Genomic DNA, 26,140 nt, shown 5'->3' on the forward strand with positions numbered 1-26,140 from the left:
AATGTTTCGAAAGTATGAAAATGCAATCCAGATTCATCCTCGGGATTCTATAAAGAATATGGGGGTCCAAAGTACTTTACGAAATTTTGGTTGACGGTCTCCCCTACCTTATTGGAATAAATATTAAAATAATAGGCTGCTAATTCCGGCTGCTACCTTCAGCTCCACGGACTTTTTTTTGGACGACCACCGCGAAGCGAGATAATCCACAATAAAACAAAAATACGAATGTCAGCCAATTTATGGACAGTTTTGAAACATCCCATCTAGAGTGATCCACCAACATTATAACAAGTTACAGGCGACGCCCATCTGTACATAGTGGAAAAAATTCAAGAGGTAGTTGGAGGTAGTTGGACGTGGTGGAAGGCGGTTAGGGGTGGACGAGGAGGAGGACCTCTCCACGAGGAGGTTGGAGGTGAAGAAAAAGTACGCAGTGGTGTACACTGCATCAAGGAAAACTCAATTGGTCAAGTCGAAACTTGCGTCATACAATAACTATACTCCGAAAATTATGAAATCTGGCACTGCCAGCTTACGTAGATTAAATATGAATTATATTTGAAACAGTACCACGTGTTAAAAGCACGCCAGTTTATTTACGCCAATAAAATGAAACTTGTAGAGATACAAAACAAACTAATAATAAAAATAAAATATCATGGATCGTTACATTAATCAGTCGAATTAATCATACTCAATCCTTCCATAGACAGGTTCGCATTAAAATATTTTCTCTTATTTTGTTTTCATTGCTATTCATCAAATTTTCGAAAATTAGTGTGCATGTGGGCTTAAATCCCAATGGAAATTTCGACTGTCTAGTACTTAAAGGTGTTCATTTGCGATTGTTTTCTTTTAAAATATCAGATTTAGACTTTTAATTGTGGCGTATATTCATTTGAACGCTTGATGCTCAGTTGTGAAACAAAATTAGCCAATAGTCTACACAGTCGTAGTACATAGCAATAATACTTGAAAATGGTTTGCATCATATGCACCCAATGGTCCAGGATATACTTGTAGAAAAAATAGCCTCTACCAGGCATAGTGAGTGAAAAAGCTACAAGATATACGCTGAGATTAAGTTGATCCTGAATCGATCAAGACAAAATATCTAAAACTATCATTTAGATAAATATGTTACTTCTTAATTCCAACATAGTTGTCAATACGTTATGAGTTATTATTTAATTACTAAATTAAGTAGTACTTTAAATATTAAATTAATAGGATTTTTTTTTCATTTATAAGCCAACACAGTTGGCTGTTTCATTTGTCTTACGAACAATAAATACTGAAAATACAATACAAGGCAGGGGGTTTATACAATATGCTGCTCAAGTCTTATCATTACAGTACAATTTGGAGGGATGACAAGTTCAAGTTTAATTTCAATCAATATCGGAATCGTCAACGCAAATTTAACGGAAGGAATAATTAATTGGTATATAGAAGAGATACACGATTTTTAATCGTAAATTATAATTATGCCCCCCTGCGATGATCATTTTGAACAAGAAATTGTAAAACAGCTACAGTCGGTTCAAATATCAGAAACCGATATTTTCCATCCTTTCTTAGTTCCTTTGTCACGAATGCTTTTTCCATTGAATGAGACTTAAAACATAGACTTGTTGTGAAATAAGTTATCGTCAATATCAATTAGGCAGTGAAGATTCATTTTTTCAATGTACGTCCAAGTTGTGGATAGCAAATTATGATTTGGATTTGAAACAGCGTGATAACTTTCGACGGTGTTTTGAACAATAAAGCCGTAATTTGACTTTTTTTAAAAATTTAGTTGTAAATTCACCAGTCGTAATCAGATTGATCATTAATTAGCTCTGACGTGCTATCTATAAAACATGTAAATCACACAAGCTCGCATTATCAAAAAATGTTAAGGCATCAATTATCTTACAATAAAAGTAGCAGCATTCAGCAATATATCTTGCTGGGAATGAAATATTTTTATCCTTTGAAGGATTAATAAACGTGAAAAAATGTGCTAATTAGTAATCAGTATCTGTGCGATAGATGTATTGATTTCAGAATTTATCTGAACGTAGTAAAGCCATTAGCTTTGGTTAGTTGAAAGGGTTTGCGCAATTTTTGTTCAACGTTGGTAAGTTTATGCATGGCACTGGAATCCTCATTTTCTTTTCCAGGTGAATTACTCCAAGCAGACCTTGGCGACTCTATGCCAAATGGACTGTAGAGTTTTGTTGGTGTCCTGCCCAACAGATGACGAGACCGAGTTTGAGGCGTCGCAGAGATTGTGGGGGAGTGGCATTCCTCTAAACGTTGCCTCCTGCGTGTTGAACTTCTAAATTTCTTGATAGAGAAAAAGGAGCATGTTATTGTTTGTTCCACAAAAATCACAATCCAATGCACAGTGATACAGACAGATATAAAGACAAATGCTTGAATAGATTTTTAATTCAATGGCTGTAGCAATCGTTTGAATTTCATGCAGGTGGTATTTTACTATCGTGAAGTAAAAAGTAAAGGGTGTTGAAAGGCAGTTATTAAAAAAGGGACGACATGTTACAAAGAATTCAGATATATTATAGTACCACGCACAAACCTGAGAAATTGTTCCAAAAGTCATTCGAACCGAAGAGATGGTCTTGGATAATTTTTCAGCTCCATTTCTGAAGGCTCGTCTTGAGTCGGCCGAAACGTTACTCAAGCTTAAATTACTCCATCCTTTTTCGGGAGTTAAGGAACCAGCCCTACTTTTGGAAGTACGTTTTTTCGAAGGTGACTCTTTGTTGGCCAAATTGTACGGGCATTCTTGGTCAAAACGATCCTGCAGTCTTCGACGTAAATTTCTTGACTCTTTCGGCTCGTCTGAGGTGTTGTTTGCGGTTAAAGCCGAGCGGTGAAATGTGAACGAGATACTCCTCGAATCTGGCCTCATTATCACTTCTTATATCGTGGCTTCTAATGCCCAAATAATACCGCTTATCAAACTGTCAATAATTCACTAGCCTCTTCTCTCAGTTCACTTCTTCCTGATTGCTTGTCGCTTGAGCTTTGGCGAAAGCACGATACGGTAGAGAGCATGGATACCAACGTGATTGAACGCGGCTGAACGCCAACGGCTGCCAAGCGGGAATTAACGATTTTTTGGGCAAGGCTGCGTGAATATGTTGTACTTAGATATTGAAGCACTCGTAATGCACTCACGCACCACTCGTTTCAAAACTGTTTAAAACATGATTCAAGTCAAGCACAGCATGATAACACGGATATTGGATTGGAATTTCGGACCAGTTCGTATTTCGATTAAGGAAATATTTGAATTCAAATTTCGGCATTAATTTCACTTCCCAACATCATTATAGGTATATCGTTGTACGATGTACAATGCACTTTCCAATCTAGGTCCAAATATGTATATACGACAGATATACGATAGGTATCTACAGTCAACGCTGTAGGTCGATTTGGGTTGCAGCAGATTCTGATATTACCAACTGAAAGTACAATCATACGATACGTTGATAAATACACATTAGGTACAAAATGGAATAAATTGGAGGTATGGTCTCAGGCAAGCCCTGCATCTCTAACGAAACGTATCGATATTTAATTAACAATATCGTTACCTGCAATTTACGCAAGGATCAAATATATAGTTTTACATATAGATTGACAAAATTTATTTTTCTCGCAGATTGATTATTGAATGCTCTGAAATTTTTACTAAGTCAACAATACAACGGATTTCATTTGTAAGATGCAGTTGGCCTAATAACGTATATCTTCATCCGAATTGATATAATTTGCATATTTATACTTTTATAAGAAATGTTCATCTTGATTGTATGTCATTTAATATAATGAATGGATTCTTATTAAATTACATGAAGCTAGCACTGGAAATTTCTCCAAAAACTATTTTCAAATAAGATTTGCACAAATTATTGGTACTGTAATATACTCAAAAATCACTTTTGTTATACTTGGACCTTGTATCAAATCACTGATTTTATTTGCAGTTTGTTATTTCGTGAGAAAGTTTTTCTCTACAACTTTGTCAGCCGTATGCTATATGGTTTAAAATAGCCTGAAATTTTCACTAAAAGTGCCACAACTGTGCTGTGTTTTGATCACTGTGTATTGTGGAAGTTTATGTGTTAAGCTTAGTCAACTAAATATCCATACAATAAATATCCACCTGTGTCACTCATTAAAATGTCAGGATGTGTCCTATCTGGCAATACTTGATGAGACCGTAAGAAGTTGGCGAATAACCTTAAATTAATAACATCTGATCTTTGCTTCAAAGCGACGTAAGTTTCCTGTAATGGTTCTCGAGATGAATGATAAATAACAAATGGCCTAGAGATTCCTAAAAATGGCAGAAGACCTTTGATTATATTAAGTGGATGTTCTTTAGCTATGATAGCTAGACCGTCAGCTTTAGTTACTTTCATAATCTCAACAGCCTCTTGTGTTTCTATAAGCCATTTAGGTTTTTTAGGTGGTTCGTGACTTGGTGCATCGTTAAGCTTGCGTTTCAACCCTTTGCTTTCGAATGAGTTCACAGCTCTGTTGCTTGCATTATCTTCTGTAATCCCCTCTGCCTTTACTTCAGCTTCAGCCTTGGGCACCTTAGGATTTGCCACATCTTCTGTGAAGTCAGAGTCATTGGATTCCAATACAATGCATTCTACGTTCAGGGTATCAGATTTTGCTTTGTACTTTGATACTTCTAGAAATTGTTCAGTCCCCTGGTAATACATACGTATTAGACTATAAATGTTAACAGTAAGCATTCTACGCAGCTGCTCCTCGGGAAAGTTCATTGCTTGAATCAATGTTCTTTGGGGAATATTTCCTGGATGCATGTGAATTAGTTTACCATTTGTTCCTGCGCCAATGCGATGAAGCATAGCTGAAGCGGGCAACCCTTGAGAACCACTGTCATAGACCATATAGAGCCCATCAGCATTAACGCCAGAATAAGAAAGGAGCTGAGCTAGTGTATCCATCCTCAGACTGCTGATCTTCTGATGATCCATTCGAAAATAAATGTCTTGAATTAGCCGTATTGTAGGTTTTCTAATCGTGATGTACTCAAAATATTTCTTTTCTTTTTTTTTCAAATACTTGGCTTGCGAATATTCAGTTTTATTCTGAAACGTTTTGCTATTCTCTATCAGTTTGCCAACTATTTCTTTACTCGACTTCCCTGCTTCCCTTAATCCCACAATATCTTCGGTTGATAACTGTTGCGACGTTCCGTCGTCAATGATGCTTCTGTTGTCTAGCCCACTGGGTAACACACTCTTCAAGTCTTTCGATAGCGATTCAACTTCTTTAGTCTCCAGCAAAGTGTATAATCTCTTCCCAGTCACCTTTGCTTCCATTTTATACGTTGTCCACATTGGTCTACCAATTATACTACTCATCTCCAGCTGGTCTTTACCCAGTAGTAAATTTCCATTCGCCGTCACCTTATGGAGCTTGTAGAAATTCTGTCTTTGTACGACAACATAGTCTCCAACTTTAACAACTTCTGCATCAAGCTCGTTCATTGTGGTGGCACTTTGGGTACACCAAATTCCAAGCTGTAATGTGAAGTTCGTTTATATTTTCTATCGTCCGTGGTAATCAGATATCCACGTGAGAAATGATTACCTTAACCTCCAAATGCGAGGCCAACGAGACGTCAACTGTTGGTGTAGCGTAACCTCAGATCGACCACAGAGTACAGACTACTACCAACTACTACTGACAAGATCGACTTCAATGGCCAATCCATGGGCTAATCGAAGCTCGGATCGACGCTGCCAATGTTCTTAACCCAACGATTTCAAGACTGCAGTCCTGTAGTTTTGAAGGCGGGTATATTTAAACATCTACATTGATAATTAGTTAAAATTTTATTTGCGGACGTATTTGTAGAACGTTTGCGGTAGGATAGCTTCATTGGGATATTATAACAAATACTCGGATTTCACTCTTTTAAACCTGATCACGTTTGACTGTTACCCTCAATCAGTGGAAACGGTTTACGTAAAGCGTGAATTGCATTGAATTCGTGTCAAGCTCCTGGAGATAGATAGGCAACTTTTCATATGTGAAAACAATTGCCTACTTCTAGGAGCAAGCTTTATTTACTTCCAAATGATCAATAGCCGGGGATCATCTCTCTCTCTATACTCACTTCATTTCCTTCTTCCTCAGCGTCTACTTTTGATAATGGAACCCTATTGCATTTGGATTGGTTCGGATTAAAAATCTAGTTTAAAAAAATTCCTACGACATTTTAGACGTATATATTCAACACTGAATTTAATAAATAACCGATACGATTTGTATTTTCTACCAAACCATTTAGACCTGATGCATGTTTTTTATTAGATTGTAATTTTTAAATTTCTGCAAAAGCAAACTTCAGTAATGAATTGAGTATTCGAATAAATTAAAAGTCACAATAATTAATCAATACAGCATTTTACCAAACTGTAGTCACAATACTCACAATTACCATATAGTGATCGTACATAGTGCTTCAGACAGTCTCCAACGAAGTTCCCAGAGAACTTATTTCGATGAACTTCTAGAACGCTCCGAAATTTTTGAGCAAGAAAAGTTTCATGCGAGCTTTGAGGAAGCTACACTTATAGCAGCTTTGAGGAAGCTCTCACGGCGCAACTTTTGAGCTCCTTTGTAACTCAGCATGCATAGCTCGCAGGAAGCTCTTACGGAGTTCCTGTGAAAATGCTGTCAGTTATTGATAAATTTCACATACTTGTAATATATTTTTCATCGTTCATTAAGAATGTTTCATGTGAAATCCACTGCCCCCTCCCACCTTTATTTTTTTATCTGACTATAACTCTTTTTCATGTTAATACTACAAATTGACACAAACGTAACATCGATATTTATTTTCGATTGTATGTGAATATTTTATTATACAAACTCTGCACGTGACACACAGCGTACACTCGGTGCAGCGTGACGTATTTCTAGTTTATGTATTTAATATCATATATGTAGTATTTTACATTGTTTATTGCATATACATGTAATTAACATTAACATATCATGCAACAAAAATAAATTGACATTTCAAAACGGATTTACTTCTAGTCCTGTTTTTGGTCTGCGAAAATATATGGGTATACGAGTGTTGGGCGATTTTGATGACGAATGCCAGTATAACTAGGGAATGTTCGTATCCATTTTGTTTGAAAAAAAACCCCGTCGTCTTAATCTGAGGAAGAAATTTGTTCGCTTTTGACGCTCTAATGGCGCGTAGGTGTATGTTACATTATTTAAATCAATGCCACTACACGGCTCTTCCGGCAGTGCTACACATCTACACGAATAACATACACACGATAATGTTTCAACAAAAGGGTTTTTAATTATTTTCAAAGTTTTACAAACAATTTACTTCTTCATTCCCAGTACACTTAAACGCGTAAAATCAACTGAACGTTCTTTGGTGTTATCTCAGGCTGTATAACAGTAGGTTCGTTACTGCTACCATGAAAATCCACTGCTCAACTCTTCGTCCGGCCTTTCCTGAAATCAAGTTATACTTTTTCATTCGACATACTTATGATTCAAATCACAATCTATTGATCGGAGTTTACGGATTCAGCATTATAACGGTTGTTTAGTACCCGTTAAGAGTTATTACATGAACTAAGCAGTGTACATTAAAAACTTGTTAAATCCACCGTAACCGGTTTTAAGTAAAATGTAAAAAACTAATAACTTCTTTTTAAATTGACACACAGCCGTGATAAAGGTGCCTAAGGAAAAAAATTAATAAAGTAGAAGTGTTATAATCATGAAAGCCTGAATTAACTTTGTATGAAAAAATAGATTGAATTATATACTTCTTAACAATTTGATGTAATAAGTTCTGCGACTAATCATGTCATTGCAGGAAATAAAAGATATACGGTAAAGATCTAGTCTCCGTTTGGAATCGGATTAAATCCAATTGTCATCAAAATATTATTGGTTGAAAACTACCGTTCGTTTACCTGAATATCATTACATTTGTATTAGGATGATTAGGATTTGTATGAGGCGCTTCCAAACGTTTACCGAAAAATATCAAGAAACTTTAAAAATAATTACTTTGCACTGGAACTGGAATCATAGAAGAATAAATAGAAATAAAATATACGGCAATATATAAATGCCACTACATACCAAAATAAATGTTGTGGACTGGGTAATTGGAAGAAATACAATAGATGATTAAAAAAACGAGTTAATTACCGGATGCTGACATAGGAGTGTATAGGACGTAATCTTATTCATCAGTACAAGCCTCAACTAATCGCAACCAACGAATTTTAACGCCGAAGTGAATTTGTAACCGCGTAAGGTATGCAAGAAAAAGTTATTCACCATTTCGAAGTAAACGGAAGGTTACACATCTCACAGCTTATTTATTTTACTAATTAATAACACGAGATGAAGTTATAATTAGTACTATACCGAGTCCGAAGTTTTTAATACCTGTAAAACCGTACGTATGTATAATATACATGTAGATTATTTAATTGAACAAGCTATATACTGGCTTGCCTTGTTACCAAGAACATTAATTGATCCGATATTATTTGGAGTCACCGGCAGGGTATTAAAATTTTTTATACGTAACTGCAAATTCAATGCTGTACCGTGAAAGATGTATTTATATACATACAATTCTCATGGTATTGGTTAAGTATCTGGAAATATTGTTTCTCGGTTTTAACACATGTAAATTCACGGACAATAAGAGTTATTATACAGCTATTTCGGTCGCAGAAAACGGGAAAAGAATGAAGAGAATTGAGAGAGACTTATTTCGTAACTGGCTCAATTGGGCTTCTTGGAACATCCTGCAATTGACGAGGGTCAGAATTTCATTCTTTTTAGCCACTTTTTCTTTTATCGGGTCAATTCTGGCATTTCCTCACGTGATGACTTCACCGGGTTATGGACCATACAGATTTAATATTCACGGTAGTCATGGTGGACTATTACTGTATAAACTAGTACAAGAAATCCTGATTTGCGGTGTTTTTTTTTTTATTCAATTATATGCGGCTACCGTACACGTTGATATCTGATTCCTTTGAATTTTACGAGAGAACTTTTCATTAAAAATCTTTAGAAACGTGTTTTTAATACAGCTGAAAAGTGTACATAAAGTTTTTCAGATATTACAGCCTGTGGAATGCATTAATCTCCGGTATAACGGTGCCGCAGAACGGCTTCACAATGCTCAGAAAATGGTAGAGAATTTCGTTATCAATGTACGATCATTTTATAAGAGCTCGCTAAGTTTGGCATCCTTTAGTTCAAAAGTGATTAATTATTCAACGCAATCAAAACCCGGTAAGCGAAAACTAAGTAGACGTTAAAGGTTGAAAAATTACGTATTAAAAAAGTCATTTGCATTTATTTTCGTTACGAATTGAACTCTAACGTATTACTTACTGAATAGCTTGGCTGTGAATGGAAATTGATTTTATTCACATTTATTTTTCTTTATTTTCTCATCCGGTTTCTTTCTACTTTCTGAAAATAATCAGGAATATAACATTACCGGTGTAGGATGATTCGCGAGTTCCGAGAACAGATGCTAATCTTGGGCGCTCCTCTTCTACGAATATTTCGGATTCAGCTGTATACAAATCAAACACGTTGACTCGACACGTGATGTGGAGTCTCCCGTGGTTGAAACTATCCGGGGCAATTTCCAAGTCCAGTCCAGCAACAACCGATACCAGCGGATTTTCCGCTTTAGATGGCGACGAACGAGAGTAACTCGAATTTACCTGAACATACGATTAGACATCGACATGTTTACATAGATTTGCGTATACATTCATACGTCTACATTTTCTTCAACCTCACGTATAATTTACTATAATTTACACTTAAATGGACAGCGTTTTTTGTTTTTGTCAATTTACAGTAGAGCGTCGATTATCCGAACATCAGTTATCCGAAACGTCAATTATCCGGATGGTGATTTGATTTATCCGAAACGTCAATCATCCGAAAGATTATTTAGTTCCTGGTTTTTCGAATGACAGGCCAAACTTCCGTTGTAAAACAGAGGAAAATTGTGCACTTTTTTCCAAAGGAGTAAACCAAATATGTACATACACCTGCCACTTATAAAATATTAATATTAGTATAGACACTTGTTTCTCAATACATATATTTTATACACTCTCTATTACGTAAGCGTTAGGAATGTTGACCAAAAGTACTATGTATAGAATAAGAAGATAGTTCGTCTGTTTGAAATACATTCGTATGTATCTACATTGAACAAATCAACGGTTTTTTTTCATGTTGTTCGGTTATCCGAATGGTTCCCGGCCCCAATTAGTTCGGATAATCGACGCTCTACTGTAGAAATATGTAACCTCAGCTATCTACTTTTCTTTAAAATCAAAGACTTCGTACAAGAGAGTTGAAAAATTGTTCTTTTTTATGGCGTTTATTTTCTGGTCTGCAGGCAGATTTAAAACAGATATTTAGCTATATTAAACCTGAAATAAAATAGGAAAAATAATTAGATCAAGCTAGGTAACAAGTCAGTGTCGTTGATTGCAATAAAAAATCGTACACTACATACAACTTTTGATCATAATTTATAAAAATGTCATGGCCAAACTCTATTAATTGTTTTACATTTGAACATTGTGCATGACATTCTCTCCTCATCAGAGTTTGCAATGAATCTTATGAAATTCGAAGCATATCGATACGTGTCTCTTTGTCTCCCCCCGCAGCCCAGCATCACGACCCCCGACCCAGGCTTGCGGCCCGCGGCCTTTCAATCCGCACGACGTTTGAACCGCTCAAAGATACGTACCGGTAATCCGTTTACGGACCACGTAACGTTGGCCGGGGGATTCCCCGGTGGCGACGTACAGTTGCCACGCACCACGTCACCGACAGCGTATTTCATCTTCTCGACGCGAATCTCTGGATCCCCCTCCGGTAGGTCTGGAAAATTTCGGTCCTTCAAATTCACAAGCACCACTGAATAATGGAGTAAAAACGATGAACAGGAGAGGAGAAATAGGGTAAACAAAAAACGGAATACGGGAGCAATTCTGACCGAATAATTCGTGACTCACTTTTTTCATCCGATAGTTGAAGTTACTGGATAAAAACCGATACGCGAATGTTGAAAGGCTGCTTCTTCTCCTACAGATAAGGCCGTAAGACTTTCAAGTTTACGCTCAATTCATGGGCAAACGTTGAATTAAGGTATTAAAAAAACGCTACGATGTAATACATTATTGGTATAATAAAGCTTTATTACTATGGTGATTTCAGGTTCACGTTACATCGGCTGTTCTTTCATGCGCAGTCCACAGATAACAAAATGTTCTGCTTCAAGGACATATTTTTAGGGAAGAGCGGAAGGTTTATTTCAAAAGAACAGCAGTAGTGGCATCGTTCATGAATAAATGTACCTACTTACTAAGGCGCGAATAACATTAATAATAATAGTGATAATGAGAGTGAAATCAGTAATTTTTGACGTCCAGTAATGTATTTGTAATACATACTTTATGGGTGGTAATTATTTCAGGAGTCGGTCATTAAAAAGGAATTGCTCTCACCTCGGTACTATAATGACCTAGTTTCAGGCAAATTCGACTCATGGGACCGAACTACATTAGCTTTTTACGGTACCGTTGGCACCAGATGTGACATTGTAACAGTTACGGCTGCAGACAGTGGCGAATTTACTATATGGTAATGGTGGCAAAAAATAGGGTTACCCGAAGCGAGGGATGAAGGACTGCAGCACATGGGCGTAAAAAATGTATAGGGAAAAACAAAATTTCAAGAAACGCGCGAAAGAAACTCACATTTTCACGCGACGTTTTTTTCATCTCATTACGACTCTCTGCGGGCGACGATAAATAGGCCCGACTAAAACTACAATGTAGAAAATATCATACAGGATTCATTTGACTAATGATTCCTCTGTAGGTCGTTAAATATTTTTGAACGGCTGTATTGTCGAAAAATGGTGAAAAATTCATGACCGCAAAAAGCAAAGAATTTCATGAAATCTCGAGCGCTTTTCTTCCGGGTCGAAAGCCAGATTCGATCTCAAGTTTCCGAGACGTTTGCCATTTTACTTATGAATGACCGGACACGCCCCATATGTTATCAAGGACTTCAGCTGGAACCAAGGAAATGGATTTCTCTCACACATTCATTACAACTCGCCAGATCGAGTACTACCTTTACTTTTATACGATAAGAATAATCCGAGTGTTTGTATAGGATCTGGAGATCATGGTATGCCGTTGAGTTTAAGAAGATTTTGATAATCTGGGTGATCTCCTGTAAGACTTCTCACTGTTTTACCATGCAATGCGGAAATTCATTCCAGCCGGCTTTTTTTAGATGATGGTACTTCGCAGAATGTGAATTTTACCGTGGTGTTATTGCAATATTTTTTAGTGCAGATAAATTCTTGGCGATTTTTCATTGACTTATGCAGTGGGAAGCCGGATGGGCAGAAAACATTGTATAAATCACATTCGAAATTTTCTGTTCAATAAACGGATGTAACAGTTTTAACGAAATTTATATCAGATAATATGCGATAATTCGAACGAATTTGTATATTGGATGAAACACGGTATGTAAATTTAACAAAAAAGTTTTATAAAATTCGGATGCGGGTTGCAGGTTTAAAGTTACACGTATAATTTTTTTCTAACATTTCTTACGCGGTTACTTACCTTGTTAAATATTATAACAAAGTTTCTGAACTTGCAGATAATCGCAGTTTTTGCTTATACGGCACAAAACTTGTCCGGTGGAAATGTCTGCTGACTACAAGCGAATGTATTACGGAGTATGAATGAGGGTTCTGAGCTTTCAGTGAACTCTATTTCTCACGATGACTCGGCACAGTTGAAAATGAATGAAAAATCTAAATCGACAAGGCATACTCACTGACAACGTGCATGTAGCTGGATACCATTTCCGTGTGAAAAGACGGTGCATCAGCGGATACTTCACACCGATATTTGCCAGTAAGATCGGACTGTACGTCGTGCAGGACAACATGATGCGAGTCGCTCAATGCGGTCTGAAACAGAAGAAAAAAGAAAACAAAATGAATAAAGTAAAAAGATAAAGAGTAAATAACAAAAATACCCGTTACTTTATCTTACTCATCACCACCCCAGTAGACGTTTCCTTAACATAATTCTAAGATCGATCCCGCCTTTCTCTCGGACGTGAACGGCGCCGCACTCTCGGTTGTTTATCACATATCGCGTTTGCGAATTTCCCCCGATCTCCGGGGCGGCGGACTCGGAGGATTCGGAGGATTCGGAGGATTCGGAGTGACAGTCGGCGGCGCCGGGGTCGAAAGATGAGAGCCGACGAAGAGAAAAGGCGAGGAGGAAATAGGAAGGGCGCGTGTCGTGACGTGGAAGACACCGAGGCAGAAGCAGAAGCAGAAGCAGGAGTAACAGCGAGTGTCTTTCACTTTGCATAAAATATACGTCGTATTACTTATTACGTATGTAGCATATGTATGGATGCCGCTACATCGTCGGATTTCTCAGAATCACCTATATGTACACGGATACCGACTGTATACCTTATACCGTCGTGGTATTACACGTCCAACCGTATGTGCGGGTTATACCGCTGGGAAAGAGGAACAGGAAGCATAATCTGAAGCAGCCTATCGCGTGTTGCATCCTGTAAAAATCCTACCTCACAAGAGGCTTTCTAGATTCTCGGAAAACACAATTAACTTGTTAGGTAATCGTAGTTACCTGCGGCGACAGTTCGCGTTACGTCGTTTCTCTCGTTTCGGTAATTATTAATTATCGAGCAATTTTTCGACACAGGATGTGTACGACGTGATGTAATTCGGTGGGAAGAGGAGGGGTGGGTTTAATTCCGGCAAACGTTGCGTGAGGTTTGTCAATAACTTGGTGAAGACACTCTGTACGATTCCGATTGTGTGTATATTGATTCTCCAAACTTTAATTATTCACACTTTTCGTTCCGCGAGTGTATAATATTGATTCTATCTCCTCCGGTATACCTCCGAAATCTGTATTTTCTAATTTCAATGCAATTTCGATTGCGCGCATCGGGCCGTGCAGAGTTCGCAGCACGATGTTTGTATATTCGAATGGATAAAAGTCGCGCCTGGAGATTGGGTATATATATCCTCGTACAAGCCGGCCGGCATTAAAGTTATAATAGAATCACAATTACCGGAGTTATGAGAGGCACAAACTGCATTTGCGAAATGTGATTTTGGTCCGGCATTAAAAACTTCTCAACTTCAGAAACTTTTTTTGTTTCGTTTTATTCTCAATGATGTGTATACACGCTTTTATTATAATACCTAACTCACTTCCTGTACTTTCGTTTTAATGTAAAATGAATCGTGCGAAAAATTGATACATCGTAGATGCATGTAAAACGTTACTTCGAAGCATGGATTTGAATATACTTTTGGTTTCTAATAAAATTGAAACTGTACGGAAGTTTAATCCGGACTAGACGCTTGTAATGGAACCAACGCAAGTTTCAGTTTCAAGATTTAAACATCCTGGCGCGGAATGATCTCCTTTTCCTGAATCTCAAGAATCCCAATCTGAAATTACGACCCTGTTTTATGGGACGGAAAATATTTGACCTGGAACTCGTCCGAAATCGATCATAAAAATACATTTATTCTCCGAGATTGGTAGCTTCGTGCTGAGAAAAATATTGCCTGACGTTGTTGTAATCGTAGATGATGAAACGAAAGCGGTCCAACGATCACTCGGGAAATATCAATTTGGTCTTTTTTTTTTACGAGATATGAAAAAAATCACATTCAAGCCGCGTTTCTTTCTTCGCTGTATTTTCGGAGCTCACACGCTTTAACTTCATCATTCATGTACGATCGAGTAGCGGTAGAGTCCAAAAATGAAAAGAGCTACAAGATTCATACCGAAACGGTGAAGAAAAATCGCGAAAAAATTGAGAAAAGCGTCTTTGGGTTAAAGTTACGTGCGAAGATTCGTTGGCGTGAAACAGCATTGGTGTGTATGAATCTAATTGGGTTGTCAATGCTGTGGAAATGTCCCTGACCCAACTGTTATCTAGTTTGAGTACAAACAGAGGGGAGATAAGCACGTTCTTGAGACTGAGGTTAGGGATAAAAGGTTAAAGGAAATAAAAAGAAACGGAAGAAGAAACAGAAGAAGAAGAAGAATAAGTAGAAGAAGAAAGAGAAAGAGAAAGAGAAGGAGAAAAAGAAGAAGGCAGATAGAAAGATTTGCGCTCGTTATCATGATTCCGAAATAAATATTGACACCATATTTGTTGGATACGGTAGGATCAGAGCTTTAACTTATGCGACTCTGCGAAGCTTGAAATTTGATAACTCGAATGCCTAAACTGTATCATTTTTATTTACCGATTTGATGTAACCCGCGATGCAGGTGTACACCGTATAGCCGGATAAATCGGATAAATAGTGCTCTGGCAGACGAGCCTCTGCTTCGGCGTGATCGGCGTGAATTTAATACTCGAGAGATAGTTGAGAAAAATATAGTGGATGAGTATTCGCGAGAGGGAAGGAGCTAAGGCGTTCTTTATAGGAATAAAAGCGAGCATAAACTGATAATATTACGGATGATGTACGAACACCGATTTGAATACGCGAACTGCGGTGGTGAAGTGGAATCTCTTTCTGCCGGGAGCCGCCTTTCGAAACTCCTTGCGGAAAAGGGAGCGAGAGGAGTGAATTTACAGCTTCGGATCTGGTACATATATAGAAAACGTGACAATGAACCGGGCCAACGGAAGATCCGCCTGATGCATGTATGATATACGACTCCCGTTCTCGATCTGGCTTCGATCAACACCTATTTCCTTATTCTGCACTTAAATCCGTTCAGCCGCGTGAAATCGACGAGGCGTCGATTTTTCTGCATACAAGGTACGCGCAAGGGCGAACGAAAAATCCCTTTATCTGCAATATCCGTCTTGTTCGTCTTATATAGCTAAAATGTGCTCGTTATATTGCACACGTCAAAGATACAATATTTAGAAATTAGATGGGAAGGAAAATTTCTTGCCGTCTTTCCAAAAATTGTAATACGAGCACGATCATGACGAACAAACTATCGCGTTATAATAAAGTCAGTATTTCCTAAGTGTTTTTGTTTATGAGATGCTGATCGTTGATGCGATATTTCCACTGGGATCAATACTATGCACTATACGTGCTTGGTTGTTGAACAATTTTTGTTACACTGCCGCCTCATCGAGTGTCCGCTAAATATACATCCAACTTCGTAGCATATCACATTCAACGAATTATTCATGACATGGTACGAATGAATATTAATGCCAGCGTGACAATTTTTCTTCACGACATTTTTAAAAGTAACTGGTAATTCGTATACGGTGAACAGGTTACGAACAATGATGGTCGAGGTACAGACCGAATTACAGAGCGTGAAAATTGTTAGATATCCGAGTTCCCGTGTGTGGCCCGATAATAAAAGTAGTTGTAGTATGATAGCAAAAGTCATACCGGCATAAACGGCAATTTATCAAAATTTCGATATGGTCTACATATAATGGCTAATATAATTTACGCTCGAAATTTCAGTTAATAATCTAGTGCCAGTGATGGGGCATTTATCAAACGATCAATTCTCTTTGTTGTGTGGTTACCTTCGAATCGGTGCAAGTCCATTGTTTTCCGACGCAACAAATCCAGCGGGAAATCGTTTATAATTTCGCTGACACGAGTCAGTCCTCACTCAGCGCAGAAGCTCATTTTCTATTACAGGATCGTTCATTAGTCGGTGACGGTTATGCTCAATAAACTTGGTGCTCTGCCCGCGTGATATACTGCAGGTGGTTAAGACGCGGGGTTTCATGTATATTGCAATACACATTTTACACGGGTTAAGGAGGCGAGCCGCATGTTATAAAGGCGCTCGAGTCGAGTTTCGCATATTCATAAACGCTGGATAATCGATGTGCGAATATAATAAATAGGCGGCTAAGCCTGCGTCACGACCTGTATTCTACACTTTCGTAACAGGAGTTGAAAGACCAATAAAGACTTTATATTTTCCAGTACAATTTTTCTTCGTTACTCAGGGACTCGGCGTGCCTACGTGTGCGTACAGGCAATACACCTTCCCGAATGTCAGGGTGGCAACGATAAATCTTTTCAACGTGTCTAGCGAACTTTCCTACTATACCCTTGCCATCTCCAAGAGTGACGTTAGTTAAACGGGCAGGTATCGTCTATTGCCCAAGTTTAACCCTGTTCAACTTTACACGATCCACCTGTTTCAACGCTATTCAGGCATCATAAGTGCCGATAATACAGGCGTAATTTTAATCGCCTCGAATTATACCGCTGAACCACAAAACCTGACGCGAATACCGCAGAGCTGATTATTATTTTGTATCCACCGCGCGTGCATCTACATCTATATCACATACACACGCGCCAATCTATATCGACGCAAATTCACAAAACAGGTCGATTCTGTAGAATGGCCTGCAGAGGTAATTATTGACACGCATAATCCCGTCGTGCTAATTGATTCGACGTCCCTCAGCCCTTCTCCCACCTCCCCTCATCTGCATTTACACAAAATTCATCTCCAAGCCTATTGATATTGTATGAGGCTTATACAATTAAGTATCCGCACATTTAGCGCACGTCGGTATCGTTAATACGCTTCGACAATTTGAAAGGGTCGAAAATATAAATGACTGTTCGATGTAAAGCGTCGGAATATTTAAACTTCTCTGAATTCTGCAGATAGTGTAATATTTGATATATTGGGGTCGTCTTTGTTAACTGGGTCACTTTATCAAATAATTTTTTTTTAGATGCTTTCCATAATATAGCTAGATCTTAGCATGTATAATACTCGGCGATGAAATATCTTATTGCGTGATGTCTTTTTCACACTGTTCAATTTATCTGCTACAGTTTTCAAGATACATTCTTTTATTTAACCCGTGTTAATACATGAAAACTATTCTAGCTTATAGAAGAAAGTGGCAGAAAAGTATCATCGATTAATTGACGATTTGAAATTTCTCTTAAATATTTACAGAGTTCTTGAGAAATAAGGTGACCTGTACTGTATAAACTGAATCAAACCGTGATGAAAGTGCACGTTCAGTAAGTGTATTTTTTCTATCCTCGGATATCACCGTGTCGGAAATGACACTCTATATGTATACGTATTTCTATGATTTCGGCAAGATACATACATATATATATGCATATATATATCAAAATACGAAAAAAATGTATCTCAAGAAACGATTCAGTGAAAGCTGAGGGGAATTCGCAAGAGATTTTTACAAGCACACCGCCTACCGGAACCTTGAAGATAATCTGAAATATCATCCCTACAGACATAAAGAGGAAGGAACCCGCAAAAAAAGCAGGGTGCATGCATATGGATTCGTGTCAGGCAGTATAAGGCGACAAAGCATACTCACGTCGACGTTGACACCCGGAAGAGGAAAGACTTTAGTGTGCGGCAGCTCCTTCAAGACATATCTGAAGAATTCTTTGCGCCCCTTGTACCACTTGACCGTATAGAGTAGATCCGCTTCTAGGTCATACTGACAGGTCATAGTAACCGTGGAGCCAGGTGCGACCGCTAGAGGTATTTTTATCGATACGTCTCGCAAGCCTCGCACTCCTGGAACAAGATAGCTGTTAGAAATTGGAGATTGAATGCGGAAGAACGGCCAGTCGCTTTCGGTTATACGGCCGGCGGGTGAACCGACTCAGGGCGAGCCCCAGGTGCAGGGGAATATCGTAAATGTCCTAGAAGTCGGTTTTGCAGAGACTCGCGCACGACCGATGTTCCAATCTGCTACGTGGGCACACACCCAGTTTCATATGAAAATAGTAAACTGACATATCGTATAAAGGAGAACTGCAGAGTTTCTACTTCTCGAACCGCGCCCCAATGACAGACGTGTTCCTTAGGTACAATATGATTTTCATCCAACGTCAGAAGTTTCGAGGACCTCGATGAAACGTGTCACCAAGTTTAGAACGCGCCTTCTCTCGCTCCCCCCGAAGAATACACATGTACTCACTGGTTGGTACCATCCACACGTATAACGTTTGCACCTATGACGACAGTTTGGGACCCCGGAGACAGTCGGGCGAATACGGGGTTTTCGACTCGTCGCGTGTGGGTAAAAAATACAACCTTTTTTTCTTCGATGCTGAAATAATTGAGTGATCTTTGCCGAAGCGTTCCCTGAACGTGTCTAAGGGCGGTTTGGACGGAAACCGTTCGTTTCTAAGATTAGAAGATAGAGTTGCGATAATGAAAACCAAGGTTTTCGATAGAACACAAATAGCTTGCTTCTGATCGAGCCGTGTGAGGAATTAGGGATAGACGAATATTGCAAGCTTGAAAAATATGAAAAAGTTGAGGAAAAGCACAGCCTCAGCGTTATATTTCTTAAAAGATGAAATCTGTCCCTCGAATCGATAGACGCAATCTACCTGGTTCCCCGAAAAATTTATGTTTCGTATTCCTGGTTGTCAGTTGTATTGCGAGACGTGTCGCTGTACGAACATCCGTCAAAGCGACAATATTTATTGCGAATCGAATTAGTTTTTTTTTCGATGCATAGTAAAAACAGATCTTCCGAAATGCGCGCAATTAATCACTGATTTGCCGTAGCTGTTGTCTATGGCTTCTCAGTTTCTCACGCTGCGGATACAGCTGCGAAGGAAAAAAGTATTTTTTTAGTCCGCCATTGAGGGTTGGATGGTACCTTCTTAATCGCTGGTCGCTCGATTACCTACGTCGACGGTAGAAAAAAGCGGCTAGAACGATCGGCATGCGATGGGAATACGGTATCAGGGAATCTGGCAAGCGGTAGTTTCTCTCCTACATGATCCCTCTTCGACTCATTCGTTTTTGTCCACGATTTTCCCAAATTGTTCAAGCCCTCGGCATCTAATATTCGTTAGGATCGATTACGTAGTCTCGTAAAGGCGTTAAGCTGCGCCGTAATTTTCCTGTACCCAAGAAGCTTGGTAAAGCTGCAGGTGACGAAGCTTTTAAATTGTTTCTCCCGTGTCGCAAGTATAGAATGTTACACGGGAGTTTTGAGAGGAGTGGAGAAGAGCGGCGAAGAGAAGAGCGGGGAGGGGATCCCGGGCGAGCTCCGCTGTCATTACTTATTGGTTTAGTTTATTTATGAGTTTACTTAGAGGGGTTTCCGATTTCAAGAGATCCTGTTTCCCGGTCCTCGTCTCCTCCTTTATTTTCCTCTCGATAAAGCATTGCCCGCTACTTCGTGCTTATTCGCCTATATATACCAATCGTGGCTCTATATATAAGCTGTGGGTATGGGTATACATGAGGTTATCTAATGCGATCGTTTATATTCATTGCGATCAATCTGTATTTAATTTACAACGGGCAGTCTTCGGTACATTTATCCAAGTCACGGTGCCTTTCCAAACCCGCTGAATATTTCAAAGTTTAAAAGCATTTCCTGAATCTTTAAAGATTCTCTCACGGTATCGCGATCAGCTGCCACCTGCTCTTCCGGTGCTGATGCTTCGAAGCCCCGTTCGCAAATAAAAATTAATTTTTTACGCGAGTCTCGCTAAGTATTCTTCACCGATAGGTCCCATGATTCTCGCTGGTTTTTACCGTAACGTTAAAGGTCACCGATCCGGTTTGAGCTACCTGCGGAATAATGCGGGCGAAATGGAAAGAAAAAAAAATCCTGAAATCAGAGGTATTAGGTTTTAAGATAAACAAGAAATGAAATTAAAAAAACATGTAGTCGACGGACATCGTTAACTCATTTGCTGTGTCTGACGTCACCGTTCGGGCTCCGAATACTTGAAATGTAAGATTAGCGGAACTTTTGCAGAACCGCTCCGAAAGTCCGACGGAGTGACCGAGCTCTAAAAGACCTGAATTTATGAATGCTTTTAAACTCTCTTATAACGTGAAAATTTTCGGTCGAGTCATTTAATTACATGCGGAATGATAACCGTATAGGTACAGTTACGGTATAAAATATTGCATTACACTCGTTGGAAAATATTTGGTAGAGTTTATTGAAGGACTGCAGTGCGTACCATCGATAGATCGGTTTATTCGACTGTAAAATTCGAGCACGGTTTCTTTGATCTCTGAGGTCACAGGTCGCAACTCGGTGGAATTCGAAATGGGGGTCAAGTTTGGGGCAAAGATTAGGTTCGCAAAGCGAACACGAAGTAAGTATTTCGGGACCGAGAATTTCGCCGAAGAATGTTGGAGAGAAGCCGAGTCTAGAATGCGAAAAAAGACCGCAAGGAAAAAACTGTTATATAAATCCCGGAGTATAAGTAGCGGGCGTTGTAAATACACCCATTATACACGAGTATAATCTCGTTAAATATCGTTGAACGGCTCGTAGTCCGAAAAATTACAACAAATATCTTGCAATTAACCGATGTGTATCGTTTAAAATGCTCCGATTTACCGTAAGAATTTTGTCAAGGTCATCAGAATTGGGTGAAACCATTTGCATGCTACGCACGACTCGCATCAGACTCGACGTAAAAAGCAACGGTGGGAGGCTAGTAATGAGTTTCGGAGCAAATCCAAATTCGCCACAAAGATGTAGATGTATGCGAATATATGCGCCGCGGGTAGACGACGTATGCGGACGGAGGCAGATCATCCCTCGGGCCCTGTTTCGACGTACCCTCGAGTCGTGCACTTTGCGCGGTACGGCGCGAGCTATACAAGCACAGAGGGTTTCTCTTTGCCACCGAGGAAGGGTTGCCGCCCACGAAATTCGCCCAGCTCAGACAGAGGGTTGTTTATTCACCGCGATCTTCATACCACGTCATGTCCCCCGGACTTCCGGATAATTAGCACGCTTCTATAGCCGCTAGTCTGCTGCGGGCGAGCTGCGGCTGCAAAAAGAAGGAGTGGAGAAAAGCGCGCCGAGACCGCGAGTCCAGGAATTCCAGGATCAACTCCGAAAGCTGAACCGGTGTAAGTTGTACACAGCGCGGTGCGGGGTCCTGGAATGCGGCAAGATTTACTCAGGCATCGCCATCCCGGCGAGAGGCAGGGCTTCAGGGTGAAAGGAGCGGAAGTTTCTCGTGCTTAAAACTCGTAAAAGAAAGAATCGGCGGTTCCGTCTTTCGGCTGTCGCGCAGTTGGCCGTAGTAACTCCCCTTTAACGTTCCGGGCGGCTCGCAGCCCGCGCGAACTTCTCAAAGTAGCGAATCCCGCCTCACGGCACTTATTGCAATTTCTCGTAGGCCGAGGCGGGTGTGGGTGCCGAACCGTAGTCGCGAGGGAAACTTTTTTGTCTCGAATTTCGTTGGATTACTCGGGCTGTCTTGAAGAGAAGTTCCCACCCCTCCGCACCTCCGCCCCATCGATAAACGCTCCCTCGTATATTTCGAGGATACGCAAAATACGCTGCAGGTATCGGCAAGTAGACGCGTATCGGTCGAGGAGCATGGAGGTACAGCGATCGGTCCGTCGTTGAAAACGGAATTCTTTGTGCTTTCGATGGAGAAAAGTTCGCGTGTAAGCCGAAACTGAACTTCATTTACCGATGCGACGCACGGTTCGACACTTCTTTTTATTCTGTCTGTAGAACGAAGGCGTTGTTACCATTTGCGTCGGTACGTAGGATGTAGATCAGATTTCGTAAACAAGATACGCCGTGAGGAACTCGGCGTAAGGTGGAATAAAGAGGAAAAGTGAGATGAGAAAGAGGGGATCAGAATTAAAACTTTCCCGCTTTCAGAAAATACACAAATCAAGGTCTTATTATGTGATTAACGGAATTATAATCCAACTTCCTCGCCATCTTAATCAGAAAACATTTTAAGCGTCGGAATTGAGGTGATGAACGCGGCTCTTTGTATTATAATAAACTTACATAATTCAGCGCCAAGTTTAAGCCGTATTGTTGATAAGATTATACATTTTTAATCATTCACTTTGATCCTGTTATACTTATATATTCTTCTCCTTTGCCAGCTCTCGTCGTTGAGCAAAGTGTAAGAAGCAGCAGCTTCGCAACGTTACGGTGTTAGATAAGAAATTACAGGGGCACCCGCCGCGGAGTTATTTGCATTTTTAACAATATTGACCGCGGCTGAAATTTGTTCGGGTATCCGTCCTCTAGCTTTAGAGCCTAACGTCATGAAGCATGCATGGCTGATGGTTGAGTGGTTCGCACAAAATACCTGCCGGATATCTGCGGTGGCATGGAATTTTAAATTCCTCGGGATAAAAGGGTACGCCTCCCATCATTTTCCATTAGGATATACTGGAAGGAGCGGGAGGGGAGGTAGGTATGTACTTACGGCAGGTATATACATACCTTCAACCTTTCCTCAAACGTCGACTATATTCTCATTTTACGTGCAAGATACCGTTTCAGCGGATTTTTTTTTTCCTTCTTCTTTTGCTTATTCTTCTTTTTATTATTCTTTTTCTCCCCTTTCTTTATCAAGCTCCAAATTATTTTACCAGCGAAAATTTAGATCGCTACGACCTAAAAGTAACAGGGGCAGCAGGGTGTATTCGGTGGTAAAAATTCATGTATAATAGCTGACGCCGTGGGATGTCAACGAGAAGGGTGTGAAAAAAGAGTGCTCGTTCATCATTTACAGCGTTATAGAGGGTATTGATCTTACATCAAAGTTCATAGCGCGGACGATTTTTCCCGGGATGCTCATCACGAAGGGGCGCTCGAAGGGTAGTTTTAATTTGCACCGATTTATCGGTCATCGTATAGGTGCGTTATGTTATCTGTTGTGAAAATTTACGATCAGCTATAATTATAGGATTTCAGAGAAATATTTTTATCATTTCGAGTACGTTTTATGGTCACGACTACCAATCGGTAGAACGGAAAAACTTTAATAGTATTTTTACCCTCGTCTTATATACGAGTTTAGAAGCTTTAATTTTTATTGCAAATTGCCTTATATACATATATCCAGTTGAATATTCTCAGAGAATTTAGACGATCTTATTCCAGTCTCATTTTAAACATTTTACTATGGAAAAACCTCGAGCGAAAGTTCTTCTTTAATCACCATCGTATTATTTATGATGATTGCAGCTCAAGAACACCTAATCCAGGGACGATATTCGCTATTCACCATTTTGTGCGGGATGAGCATTAAATTTTCACCACCGGTAGAACCGATCGAGCCGCTGACTAACCGCACGTTGTAGATTGATTGGAAAATAGTTTGTAACTTTCAAACCGATATAACGAAGAGCGCGAACATTACTCTGCAGTGGAAAAGTAAAAGAACTTTGACGCAAGCATGAATATTAATAATAAGATTGAAAAAAAAAATAATAAAGAAAAAAAAATTTTAAGCTAAGCAGATAAATTTCATTCATGAAATTCCTGATGCTCACGCCATGCGCATTGTATCAGTGACACGTAATGAAAATGAGAATGATAGGAGGAAGGGTTCTTGCTTCGACTTATGGCTTCAATGGTTGGCATTTGTGTTTCATCGCGACTGTTTGCCCAAATTTCGGGGCTAAATAAGGCAAAAGTACACCCGGACCTTCGTTTGAATAACCCGGGATCCTCCGCCGAGGTTCAAAGAGGCGAATGTTGGATGAAGCGAAGGTAATTGTATGCGTAAGCAAGGGGACGAAACGTTGCTTTTGCATGCACACCGTGCTAGTTGGATTACGCAGCCTGAGGGGATTCGGGGCGAGGTGTTTTATCTGTTATTCACGTCTAGTTATACGAAAAGTTTTTTCGCTGTGCTTCCATTCCACTTTCTTGTTTCGTTTTGTTTCCAATTGACAAAACATTTCCCGGGGTTTCCTGCTAGATCCGGTTAAAAGCTATTCCATGCTTTAATTAATAGATGCATACGTATCGTATATATACATATATATATGGATGTATGTATTAGTATACATATGTATCAATTTGAAAGTCTTCGTTTAAGGGATTGCGTTTTGTTTAGCACTTGAAGATTGTTAATTTTTTTTTTTTGTTTTCTTCCACCGAAGCAAATGAGGTAAAAATTACTAAACGACGTTATAACATTTTTTTATAACAAATTTTGAATATTCGTTGCAAGCACACAGATTTAGTGGCAATTTTTTCGACGGAAAAGCCGTGTTGCGTTTTGAAAATCGACGATAGGTTAACGGAAATATGTATTTCGCGACACGCAGCATCCGTCGAGTGATCAGCGAACAAAGGTCTTCGAATCGAACAGGAGAAATAAGATTGGGGCTTTTCAACTTCGTCGCACGGTAAGCCGGTGCCCGCTTCATTACCTTCGTTTCCCGACGTCATTTTCTTCCTATTCTGCAGCTTACAATTTTCAGAATGAAAGTCACCGAGCGTTCACTGTATCGAGTTTATATGTGCGTTCGTTCCCATACATTCGACCAGGATTTATCGATAAGAAATTGGCAGAGTAAAGCTTCCAGCATGCTTAAGTTCCACGAGTGTGTGTAAATGTGTATAGAAATTGACGAATATATACTCGTACACGTATACAATATACATGTACATAAATACAGTTGTAATCGCACCTCCGCACTTTTTTTTCACTCACGATTTCACCGCATTATATTTTCGGTACCTCCACGAACCATTGTTCACGATTTCCACACTTCTTTATCACTCGATGAATCGCAAACTCGGATTTCACCACACTGTAATTATTGTATTCATAACTGCGTGTACTGGTTTAAAAAATTATTCACCAAATAATGTTTACTTTGACGTCAGATGGATTTTATACACGTGTCGCACATATTCGTAAATTTTTCGCGGTTATTGACGATTTTTCGACAAGAAAGTTTAGCGACAGTTAGATTTTTCCCACATAAATTTTATATAATACATACGATATATACGAATCCTACATGTTGCATATAACAAATCTTTTTCCCTCGCATGTTTTTTTACGAACGCCCATAATTTTTATTCGCCAGTTTTATAGCTCTGTTTGGGAGAAATATAACGGCATACACAATTGAACCCCTAGGTGGAATAAAAGCGTTAACACGAAATATCGTTACAGAGATATATA

The 26,140-nt window shown here is 39.3% G+C and overlaps 3 protein-coding genes across 5 annotated transcripts in view; all 3 read right to left on the reverse strand.

Moving 5' to 3' along the window:
- Window positions 1-558: 558 nt before the first annotated feature.
- Window positions 559-3,544, reverse strand: LOC124177352. Its single transcript, XM_046559669.1, has 2 exons — window positions 2,591-3,544; window positions 559-2,337 (listed from the first exon to the last, which is right to left on the reverse strand). The coding sequence occupies exons 1-2, from the start codon at window positions 2,924-2,926 to the stop codon at window positions 2,059-2,061; spliced, it is 615 nt and encodes a 204-aa protein (XP_046415625.1). The 5' UTR covers window positions 2,927-3,544; the 3' UTR covers window positions 559-2,058.
- Window positions 3,545-3,790: 246 nt separating this feature from the next.
- LOC124177336 (tRNA (adenine(58)-N(1))-methyltransferase non-catalytic subunit TRM6) lies at window positions 3,791-6,037 on the reverse strand. The gene is made up of 2 exons (XM_046559634.1): window positions 5,656-6,037; window positions 3,791-5,585 (listed from the first exon to the last, which is right to left on the reverse strand). Exon 2 carries the CDS (start codon window positions 5,550-5,552, stop codon window positions 4,155-4,157), a length of 1,398 nt encoding a protein of 465 aa, XP_046415590.1. The 5' UTR covers window positions 5,553-5,585; window positions 5,656-6,037; the 3' UTR covers window positions 3,791-4,154.
- A 1,331-nt stretch (window positions 6,038-7,368) lies between these two features.
- LOC124177343 overlaps window positions 7,369-26,140 on the reverse strand; it is a 30,676-nt gene continuing 11,904 nt past the window's right edge. For 2 of the 3 annotated variants that reach the window (XM_046559647.1, XM_046559649.1), the window contains 5 exons: window positions 18,544-18,749; window positions 12,988-13,123; window positions 10,871-11,004; window positions 9,587-9,818; window positions 7,369-7,554 (listed from right to left, as the gene is read on the reverse strand). In XM_046559647.1, the coding sequence (XP_046415603.1) occupies window positions 7,478-7,554; window positions 9,587-9,818; window positions 10,871-11,004; window positions 12,988-13,123; window positions 18,544-18,749 (785 nt within the window). In that variant the 3' untranslated portion in view covers window positions 7,369-7,477. The remainder of the gene's footprint in view (window positions 7,555-9,586; window positions 9,819-10,870; window positions 11,005-12,987; window positions 13,124-18,543; window positions 18,750-26,140) is intronic. The other variant, XM_046559650.1, reaches the window with a different exon arrangement.

This window comes from Neodiprion fabricii, chromosome 3 (genome assembly GCF_021155785.1).
Source record: "Neodiprion fabricii isolate iyNeoFabr1 chromosome 3, iyNeoFabr1.1, whole genome shotgun sequence".
Classification (NCBI taxonomy): Eukaryota; Metazoa; Arthropoda; class Insecta; order Hymenoptera; family Diprionidae; genus Neodiprion; species Neodiprion fabricii.